This window comes from Stegostoma tigrinum, chromosome 26 (genome assembly GCF_030684315.1).
Source record: "Stegostoma tigrinum isolate sSteTig4 chromosome 26, sSteTig4.hap1, whole genome shotgun sequence".
Lineage (NCBI taxonomy): Eukaryota > Metazoa > Chordata > Chondrichthyes > Orectolobiformes > Stegostomatidae > Stegostoma > Stegostoma tigrinum.
Window position 1 is genome coordinate 21,330,210 of NC_081379.1, and position 21,511 is coordinate 21,351,720.

The 21,511-nt window shown below is 39.2% G+C and overlaps 1 protein-coding gene across 4 annotated transcripts in view; it reads right to left on the reverse strand.

The window, feature by feature from the left end:
• The window catches only part of emid1 (EMI domain containing 1), a 325,227-nt gene that overhangs the window by 38,326 nt on the left and 265,390 nt on the right, over window positions 1–21,511 (reverse strand). For all 4 annotated transcript variants that reach the window (XR_009447269.1, XM_048556572.2, XM_048556573.2 and 1 more), the window contains exon 8: window positions 20,969–21,124. Coding sequence is in view for 3 of the 4 variants with exons in the window: in XM_048556572.2 (XP_048412529.1) it covers window positions 20,969–21,124 (156 nt within the window). In the remaining variant the exon portion in view is untranslated. The remainder of the gene's footprint in view (window positions 1–20,968; window positions 21,125–21,511) is intronic.

The following is a 21,511-nucleotide window of genomic DNA, read 5'->3' on the forward strand; positions in this document are numbered from 1 at the left end:
TAGACTTGTAATCTATGACCAGATATAGATTAAATCATATTTAAAGTAATGACAGTAATAGCACTATTGAAAAGCAACAGGCCACATTTCATAGAATCACAAAACAGTACTGCTATAATTACTCATCAAGTGACCATTATCACTTTTCTGCAACGAACCATATTTTGCTCACTCCTGATATCCTTTAATAAACTTTCATTCAAGCTACTAACTCCCTTTTTGAAGGTACGTGTGAATTATGTTTATAAAAAAAACACTTAGCACATCATGTCATATTCTATTTTCTCTCTAAAGATTTCCTTTCTCACCTATTTTTTAAATCCCTTTTCTGATCAGTAGGGGTCTCTGTTTGGGTCTCCCAATACCCTGATGTACCAGAAGATCAGCAGAAGTCAGAAGAGAAGCAGCATAAATCATCTGTTGTGCAGTTTCTTACAGCAGGAGATTGGTAGAATCCCCATGCAAGTTACTGGTGATTATCTCAATCTACTTTTGTTAAGCATTAATCAATCAATACTTACCGCTTCGAAAATCTGAGGCTTTCCAATGGATCATCCTCAACTTTCTCAAAGAGAAACAACTCAAGTCCCCCACTCTCACTTCAAATGTTAACATCTTAGTGAATTCCTGTAGTGACAAGCTTTCAACTCACTTTGCTGGTTTACACAGTATCAATTTCGGTCCTTTTGTGTTGCAAGACCTTAGGCTCTCAGTTGTTCTGCACTATTCACTGCAATTAAGCTTTCTGTTTCGGGAAGAGTTAAGAGACAAACATACAAAGATACTGTAGCCTGACATTCTAAACAGAAAGCAACTGGTACAGGTTTTGATCTGATTCATAGGGATTGTGCTACAGGAGACTAGCTAGAACTTATTTTGTTCAAATCAACAATTCCATTCAAGGTGGCTCAAAGACGCAGGGCCTTAATGTTTTCAACATTTTATACCATGCAATATTACATGAGGTATGGCACATGTTGTGTGTTTGGAAGGAGGAAATGACTTCGGATCACTGGGTCCTAAAGCTCTCCAGCAGTGGCCATTTCTTGCTTCAGTCCATCAAAGACCAATTAATTGCAATTGATGGTTAACAGCTGCATTAGCAGAATGGTGAGAAGTGATCTAAGGTAATGTCACTGACCTATTAACCTAAAGGCACTGACTAACACTTGGGGGTGCAGGCTCCTAAGGCAATGTGGTAGTGTCCTTACCTCTGGGCCAGAGGATTCAATCCCATCTACCCCTGAGGTGTATCATTATTTGTCTGAAGAGAACGATTAAAAAAAAATTTAAAATTATACAGGACAACATTATAGCAAGTGAAACTGACCAAAGCTGTTCCTCTCTATTTTCATTTATTTTCTGAAAGGTAAAATATCTTGTTCTGGCCTCACTATACTAGGATGTTACGGACCTGCCTCTAAAATAATGAATGCTAAAGGTACTTGAAAAAGAAATTAGGCAGGATTATTTTGGGGACTGGGACCATGGCAGCAGAATCACTTCCAGGGTCTGAGCCCACACTGCTTGAGCATGACAAGCCCTGAGCGAATTTTCTTAGATTGACCTACTAAAGGCATCCCCTTGAGGACAGTGTGTGGGCTCTCAATGCTAGCTGGCCAACTGAAGAACCACAGCAGTCAGGAAGCTGCGATCTACTGATGCAGGTAAGGATGGAGGCTGAACCACTTGTTTCTCCAGTCATTTTTGTTCGCTTTATTCCTTCATATGATCTGGATGTCATGGGCAAGGCCAGCATTTGTGCCTGTCCCTCCCTGAATGGCTTAATATGAGCCCATTTCAGAAGGTTGTTAATTGTAAACCACAATACTGAGGTATTGGATCAGGTAAGGCAGGCAGACTAAAGGACTTTAGTAAACCAGATGGATTTTTAACAATCAATGATTACCTTTAGTTTTAACTGATGTAGTGCAATCTGAAGCTGTGTCTGCAGAGATTTACCAGGCCCTCCAGATTTCCAATCTAGTGACAGTACGACTACGCCACTGTTAGCTTAATGCTGCTTGCAGGCAGGGTGACAGGTTTGCCCTGATCCAATTTACTTCAAAATGGCCTGGAGATGGGGTCCTTCTGGTGAACCAGCATGCACCCAGCAACAAGTTCTATCCATGGCACTCATGTCAGATCATAAGGAAGTCCTAACGCTATCTCTCTGGGTCATGTCATAGAATCAGTAGACAACAGAGTTCATGAGCACATCTCTAAATGCATGACCATCAAATTGTTCAGAGGGAAGATCAGTGACGCTGGCAAGACGTAAAACTTGGAAGATATGTCCCATCAGCTTTATTCACCGGTGTCTGATAACAAAGACTCTCTTTCCTCTTGTTTTTTGGATATTTTACTATTTATCATTCATTCCTTTTCTCTGCTTTTATTTATGTTCTTACTTCTAAAAAGAGAAATAAAATTAATTTGTGACTTGTGTTTTGTCTTGACTACATGCAATTTAAATGTTTTGGCTTGATGCAGTATTGCAAGCCAGCTGACAGATGGCTACACACTCCAGTGACAGACTCATGGTACAGTTAAGGTCATTTGTCAGAACATAACAGCATATGTCCCACTCTCAAACTGTGAAAGGTTGAGAGTAGTTAGCACAGTAAACTGAAGTAATATTGAGAAAGAAATGTTGGAAACATCACACTGAATTGTCTTAAAATGCTAAGCATGTTCATATTAATATTTAATATATCAAATATTTAAAGCATCTTTTAGGTCAATATTATGATCAAAAATAAGTTTTGAAAGATTTAAGTGAAGTCAGGTTAAGCTCAACAAAGATTAATAGATTAGCTGGTTGGGAAGAAGTTTAAATCAGGATGGTAAGCCCATTACTCTGACAAAGGCCAGGGATACAATATTTTTAATCTTTCCATTTCTCACCAAAGCCATTCCTCAAAAACAAGGGCTGCACAGCACCAGAGATATCCCATTGACACTCAAGGCCCACCTTATGGTGTCTTAGTGTAAGACTGTTTGTGTGCATATGCCTGACTCAGTTCAGAATACTCAAACATAACCAGGTAGTGAGTGCTGAATCCACGGTCATTAAAGGGACCAGAGTCTTTGCTGGTCGATTATCAGTTGAACTGTTTTCTAATATAAACAGCAGAAACACTGGGAAGTATCTTGTCTTTGCTGTAAAACTCTTCCCCTGATGAGTCAAAAGGCTTTAATGATCCTCAGGACACAGGACATTTGGAAATGCACACACTCCTCAAGATCTGAGCAATTATAGATTGATAATAAATACTGACCAAGCCATTCTGCCCACATCCTTTGAGCAAAGAGAACAGAACAACGGACACATTGTCATGAAGTTGTGTAGAGTACTTGTGGATCGGAAGGCAGGAAGTTCGAATTTGGTGTTTGCAAAATGCTGAGGGGGCGGAAGTGGCGAAAGCATTGCGTGGTACCTTTAAAAGATGATGTGCTTTTTATATGCTTAGAAATTTTTTTAAAAAGTGAGCAGCTGGAAAGTCTGCAGGTAAAAAGAGCACCTGAATTGAAATACTTGTATCAGAAGGCTGTACAGTTAGCACGCAAATAGCAGTTTTATTTTGTAATCAAAACAACAAGGTTTAAATTTATCCAATTAATTTGAACCGGGCACTTGGAAACTAAACTCCAATTACGTTTAAATCTGTGGTTTTGACAACATAGGGCCAATCCTAGTGCAAGAAATTGATATGTCATCAAGGGTATAAAATTAGAGGGTAGATGGACAAAGACAGCCATCTGCTAGAGATAACAATTCTCAGGAGTTAGAGAAAGCGCCATTTAAGAAAAATCAAAGGTAGCAATGGCACAACTAGTTAATATTCCTGACAGAAGAATCAATGGAGGAGCGTTCCTGATGGATCATTCAACAGAGAATGCACACAGCATTCCGGAAGAGACATAATCTGGTGTAATTTTGAGAGACTAAATTCTATTTCTTTAAGTTTTGTTTTTTATAAGTGGAATTTGTATTTATTAGAACGGCAAGCCATTAGAATCTCATTTTATTCGGGATTAGTTAGCAGTTAGAAGGGGTTTATCCAGCTTATAACAGTATAGTTAATTTGTTCACTGTTAGAGTCAGATAAATAAATTGTTGCTTGTTGACTATAAAATCATTGTTAGGGATTTGTTTTATTTAACCACTAGAAGTTGCTGAAAGGCAGGTTACACCACTTCCCACACTCTTTTTACAGATTATAGGGTGAGGTGCTCCTCTTTGGGTGTTTAGTTTTTAGAAGGGGGTCAATCTCTGCTTTATAACAACATGCACAATTCTGTGACAAGTAGAAGCAATTTTCTTATTTTTCATTTAACCAAATTTTCTAATCAACCTGTTCAGAGATGTTCTAATACACCCCTGCAGTAGGTGGTACTTGAACCGAGGCCTCCCAGTTCAGGAGCAGGGATACTACCATTATGCCACAGGAAGGCCCTTTCCATAGAACTATGAAATTATTTTCACTATGCAATCCACCATATGGATTGATAATAAATACTGACCGAGCCATTCACATGGTGATTCATTGCATAGTGCTATGTGAGTTATTGAAAATATATGATACAGCTGCATCATTCCACTCAGGAAATAGAAGTCAAATCTTAATGCTGAAAAACCTGATTGGTAATATTGTTTAGTTCAGCATAACTGGATCAGCTTGTACTTTACCAAACTTTATTACTGTTCAGTTCCTTGGATCTGGATCATTTAGTTGTGGAAGGAATTTCTGACAAAATGTCTCAGTACATATTGAAACGAATGGTTACAAACTTATGGAGCAGTTTAGCTGCTCCATTGTGGGACTGGGCAGCAGGTGGAGCTAAAAGTTCTGAGATAATGTTTTCAGATCAAGTTCAGGGCCTTCTTACAAAGAACATACTTTTTCATTCTGTAGTTCTGTTTATTTTAGCTGTTATGTTCCCCCATATATTTGTAAATAATGACTCTTAGGAGAATAAACACTGTCTCTTAATGCTTCTTTATGCAGGCAAAGTGAAAGAAGTAAAAGTTTGGGAATGGAAATATTTTCTAAATTTTATTCAGTTTCAGTTTGAAGGCAAGTTCAAGGGTGGACTTCATTGCACTGCACCAACAAGAAATCTTCATTCCCCTCCTGCGTGTACTGATCTGGTAATTACATTTTCTGCATCAATTGTTCTTTCAAATGGTATGAGTTTGTGCCAAACTAGAATATTCACTAAGAGCTGAATTTGGATCAATCCAATTTATTTTACTCAATCTTCAACTTATCATTTATGCAAATTATCTTTAACAGAATTCATCTTTAAAACACCATATGCTGTGTGTATACAATGTCGTGACTTTTTTGACAGTTTGCTTTGGGATTGCAAGCTGGACATAAAGAAATTAGTAAGTTTTTTGCGATGTCTGCTTCATAGCTTATAATGTATGTTACTGTTTTTCGAAAAATAACTGACAGTTAACCAATTCCACATGAGTGATTATTAGGCCATTATCATTAATAGAACATGATGAGCAATAGTGGAAAGCATCATGCTGATGAGACCCATTGTGGTAGATTGGTCAGCAAACAAGTTAATCTGCAAGCGAAGCACATAGTCAACAAGTCTAAATTGTGCTAAAGTGCATGAGACAACTTACAATATATTTAGAGATAATGGGAACTGCAGATGCTGGAGAATCCGAGATAACAGAGTGTGGAGCTGGATGGACACAGCAGGCCAAGCAGCATCTTAGGAGCACAAAAGCTGACGTTTCGGGCACGGACCCTCCTAGGCCCGAAACGTCAGCTTTTGTGCTCCTAAGATGCTGCTTGGCCTGCTGTGTCCATCCAGCTGCACACTTTGTTATTACAATATATTTACTTGTTACATACTAAAAAGGGTTGAAAACGTAGCATGCTGATAAGCAGATAAACCTCTATTAAGAGGCCAATTTATCTCACTTTAGAAAGGCAAAATGATCAGGGTGTGTGCCAGAACAATAGCAAGCGAGTGATGTCAAAGGTACATTGTTAGAATTTCTACAAAATTCCCTTGATTAAGTTTGGACACAACAGACCTTTTAACTTTATTACTTCATTTTTCAAGTTAATATTAGTAAGATCTGTAACATTTTAACTTTTGTTCCTTTTACTACATTTTAACTGAGGTTTCTGGTACCTAGGTAACTTTGTATCTAAGATAGCAAGAACTGCAGATGCTGCAATCAGAGATAGCAAAGTATGGAGTGGAGAAACACAGCAGGCCAGGCAGCATCCAAGGAACAGGAAGGCTGCTGTTTTGGGTTGGTATCCATCTTCAGGTTTCTGATGCTGCCTGGCCTGCTGTGTTCCTCCAGTTCCACACTTTGTTAACTTTGTACCTATGATGTGTGGCAACATTAGACATTTGTCACTGTACTCCTGTACTTGAGTACAAATGACAATAAAATTTAAATCTAAATCAAAATCTAAAATCTAAATCTAAATCAGAATTGATATTATTTAAACTGTATTCAGAGTTATGGTTTCAAGATTCAATGAAAAGAAATGTTAAAATTTGCTTAGTAATTGTTAACAATGGTTTACAGCACTTAAGGTAAAGAGCTAAAAATTCCAAAAAGGTTTGGACCACAATAGAAGACCAATTCAGAGACAAATCAAATTTTTGATATTCATTGACCTAGAACTCAAAATGTTTCGATATAATCTCTCGAACTAACTCATTAGCAGATGCAGAGGAAAGGGCTCATTGTGACTTTTTAGACAAGGAGCTAACAAACAGAATTTTTGAGTTGATCACAGCCACCTCTATGGAAGCTTTCCAGAAAGCTCTGTGAAACAAACAAAAAAATTTAGTGGAGGATGGATTTAAGTACAAAGTGATTCTGGCAGGTTGATTAAGTTTACACTTTGAAGTACAAACTCAATAGTTGACACAATCAGTAGGTCAAACACAACAAAACAAAGGTATGGCCTTCTGTGTGCCCTAAGGAAATACTCAGCTTTCAAGCAATTTTGCAAGGCATAGAGCTGAATAAGATATTGGCAGAAGCAATGCACTACAGAAGAGTGCACTGCATTGTGAGCAGCAAACACAGTAAGAAGTACATTTAACATGTTACCTCACGTAGAAGGAATGTTTGGGGTTTTGGACACGAGGCAGAAAGAGGTACACGGGCAAGTACTTCATCTTCTGGGATTGTACATTAATTGCCCTGAGGAAGTGAGGAGTGATGGAGGAGTCACAGAGGGAATGGTCCCTGTGGAATGCTGACAATGGAGGAGAGGGCACAATGTGTTTGGTGATGGCAACCTGCTGGAAGTGATCGAAACGGTGGACAAAGATCTTTTAAATTTGGAGAGTGGTCGGGTGGAAAGTGAGGACAACGGGAAATGTATTGTTCTGGGAAAGAAGGAGAGCATGGGGGCTTGCTCTGTATATCCTCTACATTGGTGAGACTAGTTGACTGATTTAAAGATGAGGAGGTGAAAACACCTCCGCTCTCGTAGAATTGCACAGCATGGAAACAGGCTGTTTGGCCCAACATGTCCATGACAATTAGGTTTCCTAAACTGAAATAGTCCTATATGCCTGCATTTGGCTCATATCCCTCTAAAAACCTTTCCTACCATGTACCTGTCCAAATGTCTTTGCAATGTGTAGGAGTGACACCAATCTGCCAGCCTACATGCCCTCTAATCTTTCCTGTTGCTGTGTGGAACATAAATGGATGATTAAAAGACCACATTTAATTTAAACACATACAGTTAGCATGTTGCATTTAGAAGGTTACCAAATATGAGTTATTTATGAGATGCTTCTTACTTTAAACTGAGTATTTTTCTTTTGATGAGATACTGAAAAAGACTTTTAAGGAAAACTGCAAATGAAATACCCTCTCAGTCTAATTATTGGCTATTACCCAGAATGGAGTTATGAAGGAAAAAAAATATTCAGAAGTTTAAGTGTATATATTAAGGCCTAAACTCATAATCATAATGCTGAACAAGGTAAATATTGCATGCCACAAACACAATAGACATGACCAATGAACTAAAATGTAGATTCTTTGATGAGGTGGATCTAAGCTGGTTAATGCATAAAACTTGCCATGTCCATTTCAAATGTTGTTATTCTTTTAATTAGTCATGGATGTGGGCATCAATTGGTAGAATAGATGAAGGAGAGCCAGTGAATATGGTGCATTTAGATTTTCAGACAGTTTGAGACTCTTATACAATATGAGAGGTCATGTGCAAAATCAAAGTCCATGGGTTTGGTGGCAATATACTAGCAAAGAGACAGAACAAATCAGCAGACAGAAAACAGAGTTGGAATGAATGGGTCATTTTCAGAGTGCAAGTGAGTAACAAGTGGGAGACCACAGGGATCAGCAGCTGGGCCCCAGCTATTGACTAATATTGATGCATAAAGGGATGTGATGTCTCTATACAATAGTCACCGAAAGCAAGCATGAAGATGAAACAAGCCTTAAAAAAGGCAAGTGACACGTTGGCTTTCATTGTTTGGTTAATGGACCAAGAAAGTCATGCTGTTACTGTAGAGGGCTTGATGAGGCCAAACCTGGAATACTGTGTACACTTTGGATCTCCTTACCTTATAAAAGATACACTTGCCATAGAGACTGTACAATGAATGTTCACTGGACTGAGTCCTGGGATGGCTGATTTATCCTATGAAAAGAGATTAGGTCAACTGCACCTATGTTCACTAGAGATCAGAAGAAGAAGAGGGGTTCTCATTGAAATCTGAAGAATTCTGACAAGGCTGGGCAGACTGGCCATAAGGAGGATGTTTACCCTGGGCTGGATGTGGAGGGGGCCAGAATAAAGTACTGCAGTCTCAGAATATGTGACAGGTCACTTTGGACAGAGGTGAGAAGTTTCTTCACTCAAAGATGGTGAAACTATGGAACTGTCTATCATGTAAGGCTGTGGAAGTGAAATCAATGAATAAATTGAAGAGACAAATAAATAAATTTCTCAAAGTTAAAGGTGTCAAGAGGTCAGGGGAGAGTGAGCAAATGATGTTGAGATAGAGGAGCAGCCGTGATCATACTGAATGACAGAAGATGCACAATGAGAGATACTAGTCAGAGTTGAATTCTGGACCTGCTACATGGTGTGGGTATAATCACAATATAAAGGGGTGATTTAGGATTCTGATGAGTGGTGGTTTGTTTCTAAGTCAGGATGGTGCATGAATTGGAGGAGAACCTGCAAGTAGTGGTGTTCGTATGTACCAAGTGCCCATTGGTTTTAGTGGTCAAGTTTGTGGTATCAAATTCCTTCATAATCCAAACACAAAAGTATTTAAATTAAGCAGCATGTTACAAAATTCTCCCTTGTACAAAGCAGTAAATAGTGCTAATTTTATTTTATTCAGTCAGGGGATGTGGACTTCAATAGCTCAGTCCGTATTTATTGCTTATCCTAATTGTCCCTGAGATGATGATGGTGAGCTGCATTCTTGAACTGCTGGAGTCCAAGTAGTGTAGGTAGACCCAGGCGGTAGGGAGGGAGTTCCAGAATTTTGACCCAGCCGCACTGAAGGAATGTGATTACTTCCAATTCAGGATGGTGAGTGGTTAAGGGGGGATCTTCCTGGAAGCAGTGTTCCCATGAACGTGCTGCCCTTGTCCTTCTAAATGGAAGTGGTTTGGGAGGTGCTGCCTGAACAACTTGGAGAATTTCTGCAGCACATCATGTAGATGGTATATACTGCTGTCATGGAGGGAATGAATGTTTGTGAATGTGGTGCCAATCGAGTGGGCTGCATTGCCATGGATGGTGTCAAGCTTCTTAGGTATTATCACAGCTGCACCCATCCAGGCAAGTGGGGAGTATTCCATCACAGTCCTGACTTGTGCCTTGTAGATGGTGGACAGGCTCTGGGGAGTCAGGAAGTGAGTTACTCACTGCAGAATTCCATGTCTCTGATCTGTTCTTGCAGCCACAGTATTTATATGACTAGTTCAGTTGAGTTCCTGGTCAATGGTAACACCACAATACAGATAGTGGAGGATTTAGCAACTGTAATGTCGATGAATTCCAAGTGGCTATGGTTTGATTCTCTCTTGATGGAGATAGTCATTTCCTGTTACTTGTGTGGCATGAATGTTAACTTGTCAGGTTAAACATGCGTACTGTCCAGGTCTTGCTGCATTTGCACATGGAATGCTTCAGTATCTGAGAATCACAAATGTGCTGGACAATGTGCAATATCAGCGAACAACCCCACTGCTAACTTTATGATGGAGGGTAGCTGAAAATGGCTGGTCGAGGTCACTACACTGAGGAATGCTTGCAGAGATGACCTGGAGCTGAGTTGACTGACCTCCAACAACACCAGCCATCTTCCTTTGTGCCTGGTGTGACTCCAACCAGCAGAGAGTTCTCCCAATGATTCCTCATGGGAACCAAGGACCATATCCCCTTTAGGCAGGATTAATGGATTGAAATCATGAAACTGGCAGGGATCTTTCCCTCATTACAACTCTGAAGCACATCTTGAATCAGTGTCAAACCAAAAGGCTTTTGTTCCAATTTTTGTCATTCTTGAACTTGGAAGAAAATATTTAAATGAAACCAGTATAATACACACCTATTTGGCATTTAACTGATAATTCCTGAAATTTATTTTTTGAATAGAAAGCTTGAAATAAGTAAATATTGTCAATAATGAGAAAGTTGAGGAGTGGGACATGTTATTTGCAGACCTTTTGTTCACAGCAAGTTTCAATAATTACCAGATGCTATAGAGACTGATAGCACTTAGTGACAGCATTCATCAACGCTTGATGGAAAGCAATGTGGCCAATTTTACCATCGATGGCAGACATACAAACTGGATACATATAATGCATTCTCCTGCACGTTTACTACATACCAAGACTGATTTGCAGCGGCCTCTCTCACAGTTTCCCTGCATTCGCCTTTAGAATTCCTAAATTGAAAGCTAGCTACACATGCTAGCAATGCTAAATGATGAGAAGTGAAAAATGAAGCTAACTATGTCATGCCTTCAACAATGTCCAATATCACTCAAGTTTCTGAAGCAGTTTGGCAAAACGGAACTTCATAAATGCCAAATTTTACGTCTTATGGGATTTTGAAAAGTTTCTCAGCTAGCTTTTTATGATAAATGAGAAGGGTGAGGAAAACAATTTCCTTCCTGTTTAGTTTAATCAGCTTCAAATATAATTAAATCTACTGGCTACCATACAATAGCCAGGACCTTTTGTGAACAGCTGAGTGTCAGCTGAACTGCCTTATTTGGCACAAATACCCTACCACCCACAGGTTTGGCTAACAACAGTCTTTCCATGATAGCAAGTCGGATTCCTTTATTCTCACAGTGGCATTATACAGAAAGCTTCACTTTACTTCCTTAAATTCAGCTACTGCTAACTGCTGTGCTGTTCTCTCTTTTTATAGAGAAGAGCCAGCATTAACCATTTTTGCTACAGTTCTGAAGTAATGTCTTAAATTTTATCGTTCTTCTGCAGGACTAAAGCTCTCAGTTCTATTTGCTTACAAAGGAATATTACTGGAAAATTAGCTTACCAGAATATTGTCAGTTTTCAATTTATGATACCTAATCCAAGCCAATGGTTATTCAGGATCTGCATTTTTGTTAACCATGTACAGATATTAGATTGCAATCTCAATTGTCCCAAAGGACTCATCTTTGAACTGCACACACTGACCAACATTTGTGAATAGCAACTTGTCAAACTCATATTTACAAACTTCTTTCTTTCAACAGCTAGCATGGAGTTCTCAATCTCCCTGCCTGTGTTGTGTTAAAAGGAGAAAGAGATTATTTCTGTTCCACACTTCTGCAATCTTGATTCAAATGAATCTCGTGCAAATAACATCTGTGCTAATTTTTCTCAATTCTACTTCCAAATATTTATCGCTGTAAAGTTACTTTGTTATGAGCCAGCAATTTGTTTGCACAATCCAATGCACCAGTAAACTGAGAAATCCAGTCCAGGGGTGATTTTAACCCTGCTCAGCCAACAGTTACAACTACCCATAATATTTATCAAACGAGGTCCTGTTCTCTTCTCATGGATTTAAGTTTTAAATCTCTCCTCGGTGTAGGTGAAAGAGATGCAGGATATCTGCCAATTAAAATTTGTCGGAATTTACCACCAGACCGTAAGTGCTTTCTCCCAGTTATCATTAAAGTGGCATAGGACTAACCACAGTATTTGTTGGCGGAGGAGAAGCAGAAAAAGGTGGCCTTATTTAACACAAATTCTTTATACTATAAAGTGAAGCCTGGCCAGAGCATTAGGACCACTCTGTATGGCTATTTTGTTTTCTAGTTCCTGGAAGATGGGCACCCCTAGCTAGGCCAGCATTTATTGTCTGTCCCTAACTGCCCTTGTACTGAGTAGTGTGCTTGGCCATTTCAGAGTCCACAATGTTGCTGTGTGACTGAAGTCACACATAGACCAGACTGGGTAAGGATAACCGATTTCCTCCCCTAAACAATGTTAGTGAACCTAATTTATTGCAAAGAAAATTCTTACTCTGGTTATCATTAGATTAGCTTTTCATTCCAGACTTTCAGTCCTTTTAAATTTTAACCATCTGCCTTGGTGGAAATTGGACCCAGACATTAGCCTGGGGTTCTGGATCATTACCACTGCACCACTGCCTCCCCCCCCAATTAAAAATCAAACTAATAGAACTTTTTAAATGACACAGCATAACTTCTGTTTCAGTCTTTGATCTAAGTCATTGATCTTCTATTTAACCAGTTAATTTAACACCCAATAGTAAATAAATCTATGTTTACCTATTTGGTAATTGTGTGATTAAAACACAATCCCTCTTTGCTTGCTGGCTTGTGTCATTTTCTAAGTGACTTGTTGTTCTTATGTGAGGCTTTCTCACACAATGATAATCAGTCACCTACTGAAGGGGCCAGATTTAGGGTTGACAAGTATTGTATTTTACAGTCCCTGTACTAATTTTTACAAGAGTGGTTAGAATATGAATTATTCAATCGCAAATTATTCATAAATTATTTTAAGAGGAAATGAGATTGTTAATACAGAAAAAGGGAAGTAGGAAAGTGTGCTACTCTAGATGGCTCAGGATTAGACCTGGTCTGTGTAACTCAGTTACACACACATCCCTTTTAACAAATCTCTTGGATCTGGAATCTTGTTTTTAATAATGACATGTTAGGACACATATTAGTGAGGAACCATATGTGAAACCAAAGCAGCATTATTTTTTGTTTCAGTCACAACTTGACCACAAGAGGGCATGAGAAGATTTGTAACTGCACTGAACATTGGCCAGAGCACCATCATGCATGAGCAAAAACACAACAGCTCTGGCAACTTACTGATTCAGCAGCCAACGATGAACGTGAAATGGAACATAGCTGGATGGAAACTGGTCGCCCTGTCTGTTTTCCAGACAAAATTTCTTGTTTTTACACCCTGCCTACACTTGGAAATTTCCATGTCCCAACATCACACTATTTTTTTCTATTCATTTGTGGGATATGGGCATCACTGGCTGGCCAGCATTTCTTGCCCATCCCTAGTCACCCTTGAGAAGGTGGTGGTGAGCTGCCTTCTTGAACCATTCCAATCCACCAGCTGTGGGTTGACCCCCAATGCTAATAGAGAGGGAATTGCAAGATTCTGACCCAGCGACAGTGAAGGAACAGCAATATATTTCCAAGTCAGAATGTTGAGTGACTTGGAGGGGACTTGGAGGTGGTCAGCTTGTGTTGTCAATACTCCTCCCATTATCCTCTCTCATTTTATCTGAGGTCTGCTCCTGGAGGGACAAGTAGCTCAAAATTGATCAAGAAGGAATAGGCATGACGCTTTGCAACTGTGACACTCACTGGCAAGACACCAATGATTGAAATGAGGCCCAAATCCAGAATTTAGTTAAGCCTTAGGCTACTTGCTTGGGCTTGCATGCTGTCTGCTTGTTATAAATTGCATGCTCAGGAACGGGATTTAACATCTTTCTCAAACCCTTTACATTGTGCTGAATATATTGTAGAGACAAACATGCTTATACTGTCTCACTGCTGTAACTACTAACGAGAATGTGTACTTGTTAGCTTTCTACCTTGTGAGACGATGGTTTGGGCATGGTTTTCAACTTTGTGTTGATAATGGCTTGGTGTGGCTTATGAGTCTCTCTCTGGCATGGCAGTCTCTGCCACATTTACTGCAGAAGATGTCAGTGCCCTGAGAATGTGCACAATCCACTGGCCTCCACAAGAGCACATTTAAGAAAATAATTCACAGTCAATTATTTCCGCATGCTGCCCTTGAAGAGGGTCATGGGAAAGGGACTACTATCTACCTCCTTCTGGAATGTGGCATCTTTTCAAAGCAGATGGACCCATCTCCACACTAAATGCCAACTGCTGCTACAGGACCATCAAATTGATCTGCCTGGTAGCTTCATGGCTAAGTGCTACAGTCTGGCCCACTATGAGTCCAGGACTATATGTTGATGGATGTATTAAAGCTTGTGATTGCTGCTACTAAGAGTCAACTGAGAAAAAACACCTCAGATGGTATACCAAGGGGGTAGGAGGTCTGTAAAATATCAAGGGCTGAATGAACTAGAGAACATTTGACATGAAATGTAAATGCAGAAAATAAATATAATCTGCAGCTACCTTTAATGAAGTGTTAAATTTGAACTGTTACATAATGTAAGTGTACAAATTTTAGGAATAAATTAAATTCTTTCTGAGAAGTGCTACATCAAACGTGGTTTGCAAAGAGATTGGTGAATTGAAATCTAGGAATGCTTTAAGATCAGGGATTCACCCAATCCACAATCTGAACTTTTAGATTTGTAACTTTACAGGCAGCTCACTACCACGTATTTCAGCACATGGAGATCACTCTGCCTTATAAATAGGTCAGTTAAAGTACCAGGCAAGCAACACTCAAGTTGCAAACCCGTACTGCAGCTATCCAATTAAGATGAGTATCTACACTTTATAGGAACACTTAGAAAATAGCTGATGTTGTAATCATTCATGGAAACGTAGCATAGTAATTGAGTTCAGTTAAGTGTTCAAGACACATGCATGCCTTTGATCAGTGGATTTTTATCAGCAGAATTTTGACTTCAAAGGTATTGGCAAGAATATGAACTTTCTCAATTCCAACATAAACCTCGTAATTAAAAATTTTGTAGAGAATTGCTCTGACTGATTGCTTCAAAGATAAATAACTACATGACAATGTTCCCAAGACGAAGTAGCAATTGACTATATGTACACAAGAGGTGGGTAATAGGCGTGTTTTTGTCTGGGTGAGATGTAATTATAAAAAAATTCCAAAGCTGCTCAGTTCCAAGAGTCATGCATACATGCCTTACAGTGAAGCGTTTGCCTCAACTACACTTAAAGCAATTAAATTGCCTGACTCAGCAACTGGGAAACACCCGTCTTCTTCTACCAGGCGGTTCTGTCCCAGGTACTCACCAAGCATTGTCTCACATGGACGAAAGGATCCAAAAATCTCGAGGACACAGTTTTAAGGTGAGAGGGGAAAGACTTCAAAAGGACCCATGCAGTGGTGGTGCATGTACAGAATGAGCTGCCAGAGAAAGTGGTGGAGGCTGGTACAATTGCAACGTTTAAAAAGCATCTGGATGGGTAAATGAATAGAAAATGTTTGGAGGGAGATGGGCCAAATGCTAGCAAACGGGATTAGGTCAGATTAAGACATGTAGTCAGTGCAGATGAGTTGGACTGAAGAGTCTGTTTCTGTGCTGTTTGACTCCATGACTAACAAATCCAATGGGAAATTTGGAAGAATTATCTTTGGAATGTGGAACTTCAGGCCACAAGGTTTTGTTGACGTGAATGAATTCAAGGAGAAGCTATATAAGCACATAATGGAGAGAAGAATTGAAGGACACGTAGAATGCTGGAGAAACTCAGCAGGTTTAGCAGCATCTGTGGAGTCTGGTATGGCTTCTTTAGAACTGATGGATTTGGAGGAGATGGCTAGGAGAAAGTAGACAAGGTAAATTCTGGCACTGAGCTGTTGGGCTGAATGGCCTGTTTCTGCATTGTAAACATTATGTGGCACTTTGTAATCATTTAAATCGTGAACAAAATAGGAACAGAAAGCTGTAAGATTAAATTTTCAATCAGACACAGGAGATTAGAATACACAAGAATAATAAGAAGAGATTTTCCTTATATCAAATACAACACATCGTGATGTTGTATAATTAAATGAAGACAGATTGTGGTGACTGAATTAAATTGAATTGATCTTAACATTACTTAGCATGTCACTAGCTAAGAAACAAAGCGGATTAAAGATTTACATCTGGCCTTGGGTCTTAAAGTGTTTTTCTGGTCTACTGTCAATAAGACTGTGAGGGGAAGTGAAAAATTCCTGCATATCTGGTTCACACTGCAATGTGATTCCAGCCAAATAAGAGGGAAGGCGAGGTTTAAACTGAAATCACCAAGGATACGCAGTTACTAGGTGCAGACACTGAGAAAGAGAGAAGGGAGGATAACTTAGTAAGGAAGTTTCTATGATGTTTGGAGACTGGGAATGGGGTGGGGGAGTTGCTGTGTCGTGAAAGAATTCTACAAAATTGACTTGGCAAAAGGTTCTACTCGAGTTACAATGTTAGGGAAGGTGAAACTATAGCCAAATCAAAGTTGCACAGAGAAAAGAGCTGTTCGTTGCCAAGTTATAACAGAATGGGAGTGTATCTGCAAAACTGAAGTAGCACTTCTTGCTCATAACCTAACGGAGGGAAGCAACCTCACGCTTAAAGCTACTTTTACTTTTATGTAAAACATATACAACAAAGCACTTTACCACATGGCCAACTTCATTAATTATGATCCAAGAATCATTCAACACTAACTAGCCTTCTCACATTAAGTAAAATCATTCTGTCCCATGACAATGGACTCATACTAAGGGGAAAAATAATAGAAACCATATGAATTCCAGCAACACCACATCAGGGTTCTCTTCCAACCGTTCAGATACCGAGTACCTAAATCATCCTTTGCTTTAAAATGACACACAAGTTAGTTTCATCTTACACATCGCAGGAGTACCAAGAAATTTGAGCTTGACTCAAATCATTTTGCTATTGTACCAGAAAGCAGCAAGTATAGCTGAATTTCTAATGGTAAAATTGCATGCTTACATAAATAGCAATAGGATACAAGGATAAATAAAAAGGAAGAAGATTGAGACGGAGGAGAACGGGGAAGGGAAGAAGCTGGAATGAGGACTTTCCTTCATTATATAAATAATAACGGTTAGGAGAAGGAAGAGGAGAAAGAGGTAGTTGAGTTAATTATGGGGAGTATCAGTAATTTACACAAGTCATTTTTTTTTACGCTGTTAACCCCCAACCAATGCATCACTCATTGGTCATTTGAGCTCCAGAACATGGTTATAATGGTCAGATTTTACTTGGTCTGCCTCTAATGGAACTGTTCTAAGCAGTTCCTGTGGCCAGATTTTAACTGAGATAATGGGAACTGCAGATGCTGGAGAATTCCAAGATAATAAAATGTGAGGCTGGATGAACACAGCAGGCCAAGCAGCATCTCAGGAGCACAAAGCATCCTCTCTGATGAATGGTCTTGGCCCGAAACGTCAGCTTTTGTGCTCCTGAGATGCTGCTTGGCCTGCTGTGTTCATCCAGCCTCACATTTTATTATGCCAGATTTTAACGGTTGCTTCGTGAAAGAAGGTTACAGATCATTGAACTTTTGCAAAGTTCTGGCTTCAGGTCAGCCAAAAAACAAAATGATTGTTTTTACCTCCTTCTCTTTAAGAGATTAGGTATTTGATGTGGAACAGTTAAACCCAAACCCTGATTTTAAATATTTTAAGAAATAGCAGGGAAATGGTAATAATAATATATCTTCAATTAGTGGAATATGTTATTAATGTGAGAAGAGCACAACTTACACTACCCAGAACACGTAGAAAAGGGAGGGATGCTTACCTCTTGCTGATTGAGTACAATTACCACAGTCCAGGAAGCACCATGATCACACAAGATAATTATGAACAAATATCTAAGATAAAACTAATTTTTTAACAGCTTTGCTGAGCTCAATTATCCCTTCCTGACTCAGTAACTGGATCAGATGTCTTTTTGTTTCACATCACTTCATATTAAACTGAGTGGTGCATTTATGAAGTCAGTCACCAAGAGTGTTAGATGTTAGACAAATTAGTAAAATAAGGCACCTATAACAAATCTGAGCTGGTTTTGAATTAAACTATTGGGATTAGTTATGAAAATGTGAACATTGAATAAAAGAAGTCATGTGCTTAAGTAGGAAATTGCCACAGTTATAACAGTGCAATTAACATTTAGCAAAAAGTAATTTGTTGCTTTAAATAAAAACCAGATTCTTAGCTGCACTGTGATCCAGATCCCTGGTTGAGGAGAAGGGAATGCCTTCATCTAATTCACAGATTAGGTTCAGGTTAAATTTTGCATGTTTTCTGATACCTAGTGATGAACTGGTGAATAGTAATTACATTGGCCAGAATACTTAGAGAAAGGTGAGGGAGATTCAGGGGAAGCTGAATGCAGCTGAAGAATATTCCCATGCCCGGCCTTGGCCAAATTGATGGCTTGGCAAACGGCCAAGAGGATAGGCCCCCGACAGAAATCTGCAGCCAGGGACCAATTGTTGATTGCTCTTTGAGCTCAATTTAAATAAACTAATGAAATGTTGATCCAAACATCACAAAACCAACCCCTGTAAACATGTCAATGAATGCGCATGTGGTGAGTAGGACTGCATTATACAGTTTCACTCCCTAATTTTGTCACTATTGGAGATGGAGGTTGTAGGGGAAATTAAAAACACTAGTGGGCCCAAAATTGTAACATACAACAGAGCACCTCCATGGCAAGAGAAGTACTGGAAAAAGTCAGGAATCCAAGTGCTGCTAGTGAACTCAGGCATTTTTTATTTTTGGGAGGGAGAGGGGTGGTATTGGGTTGGGTGCCGCAGTTCATACACGCATGGTTCCCAAAGTCAGCTGACCATCAAATTTACTATCTGTCCCCACTTGATTTTGGAGTTGTAAGTACCTGGAATCAACAGTGTGGAAACACAAACAGGTCACAGAAAATCTGTTCTTAGCACATTTCTTACAGATAGCTAAATAACCCCTTTGGAGAGCTGAGGGACCCCTGCAAAAATGGTTCCAGCATACCTTGCAGATGGGAGTCAGGTGCCCTTTACACAGAGTTAAGTGTGGAGAATATTGAGCATGAAAAGTGCATAAGCTCCTTGGACCTGTCCAACCTTTTAAGGAGTGACCTGTCAACATCAGTGAAATGGTGTCTTGAAGTGTCAACAAGCATCAAACTGTCATGAAGTGTCAACAGGTGTCAAAATGTGCATTTATGAAATGTGTATTTTTCTAAACACAGTGTGCTCCCCAATATAGGAATTTAGGGGGAAAAATATGTAGTTCTATTACTTTTGTGCGTGATTACTTGTGGATGCTTAATGGATTGGCATAGTAGGTGAAGTGATAAAAAGTGATGGTACAAAAAGGCACATCAGTAATGGGTAAAAGGCATAAGGTTGTATTGTTTGGCATGGAGAGTGTGGAAGGATGTGAGCAATGGAGGAAAATTTTATATATTTCCCCTTTTGAAGAGATAATGTACTCCTTTGAATCTGGTCCTGATAGAGAGCAGGCATTTTTTGGGATTGTGATAAAGCATGCTTATGTGCAAGAAGTGCACAAATTCATCAGGCCTCACAAAATTCTCAATGAATCATGGAAATCAAACCGTGGAGTGAAAAAGGTGCTCAGTATTTTAGAGTGCATGTTTGCACAAAGAGTTTTGCTGAATTGCTGATTTCCCAATCTTTCACAATGCAGTACTGTCTGATGGACAACTCTGACTGCTTACTGAATGGAAATATTAGTTGACATAAAAGATTACGCACTGATGTGAATTCTTTTTTGGCCTAAATCATTGTGCTCTTACTCTAAATATTTGTTTCCGTAAGGGATCAGTTGAATAATTTCAATAACTTTAGGTAACTTGTGTATCAATGAGAGTGTGACTGTTTTTCAATAATGCCATCATCAGTAGACTCATAATATACTTTCTGTCAGAAGCGTACTGAGATAGTAGATGAGTTGGCATGGACAAAGGTAAAAGGTGGATGCGTTGGCACTCAGTGGCAATAGAAGGCCAGGGGGCTTGGGTAGATTAGCATAGGACCATTATGTCATACGATATAGAAGCAAAATTAGGCCATTTGGCCCACTGAGCCTGCCCCATCATTCAATGATGGCTGATGTATTTCTCAATTCTATTCTCGTATCTCCTTCCCATAATCATTACTAATCAAGAATGTCTCTATGTCTGCCTTTAAGACACGCATTACTGCCTATATTATAGGCTTTTTGAATGATTGCCATTTCTTACAGAAAACATTAATCAAGTTATCTGACTTTATACTGAGGATTGATTTCCACTGAGTTAAAAAAGTCAAATCTACATCTCATAAGGCTGGTAGTACAGATCGATGAGGAGACCAGCCATTTACAAAGATCATGGAGATGAAATGGATAAGTAGGCATGCAACTGGCAATGCTCAGTGGCTATGTCAACAATCTCTAAGCTAAAATGAGTACATAAATCACTAATCGATAAAGCTTTTGTGCTCCTAAGGTGCTGCTTAGCCTGCTGTGTTCATCTAGCTCCATACTTTGTTATAACATAAATCACTAATACAGATTTTCATGCTTTCAAGAAATCTATAAAGCTTCAGAAATGTTTCACTATAACTGAAATGAATCAAAGGAAATTAAGTATTGATTCTTCACAGGCCAGCATATTCAGTTTCAATATGAAGCTAATATCTGTGACTACAATGAAGAATAATAACATATACTTGCCATTGTTGGTTGCTGTGTATCCAAGGTCAACTGATCCTAGATAAGGAATGTCAGCACGTGATGGTCCTGCAGGTCCTGGTGGCCCTGGTGGTCCTGGTAAACCTCTCCCACCAGGAAGGCCTGCTGCTCCAGTTGGACCCAGAAGTCCTGGTGGACCTGATGAATCAATATAATAAATTGCTTTAGGTCAATAAATATAAAGGGCTGACTCAATATTTCATTTTAATTTCTGGCATCTGACACCACAGTGAGAAATGAAGTTGCAAGATCCACATGTACTAGAAACACCAACAATTTGGAGAGCAATCATCCAGATTCCTGAATGTTATACTGGCATAGTGCAATAAGGAGCTAATTAAGGGGAGTAGACCTGAACATTAAAATGTTCACAATTTTATTATTCATTTTGCTTGCACCCCCATGTACAACTCCAGGAACCCCAAGACAGAAAAAGATCTAACTCCAGTTAATTACATTTCTTTAGGAAGCAATGATGTTTCCTACAACAATAGAAACTGAAATGTCTTGTACAAAGCCAACCCA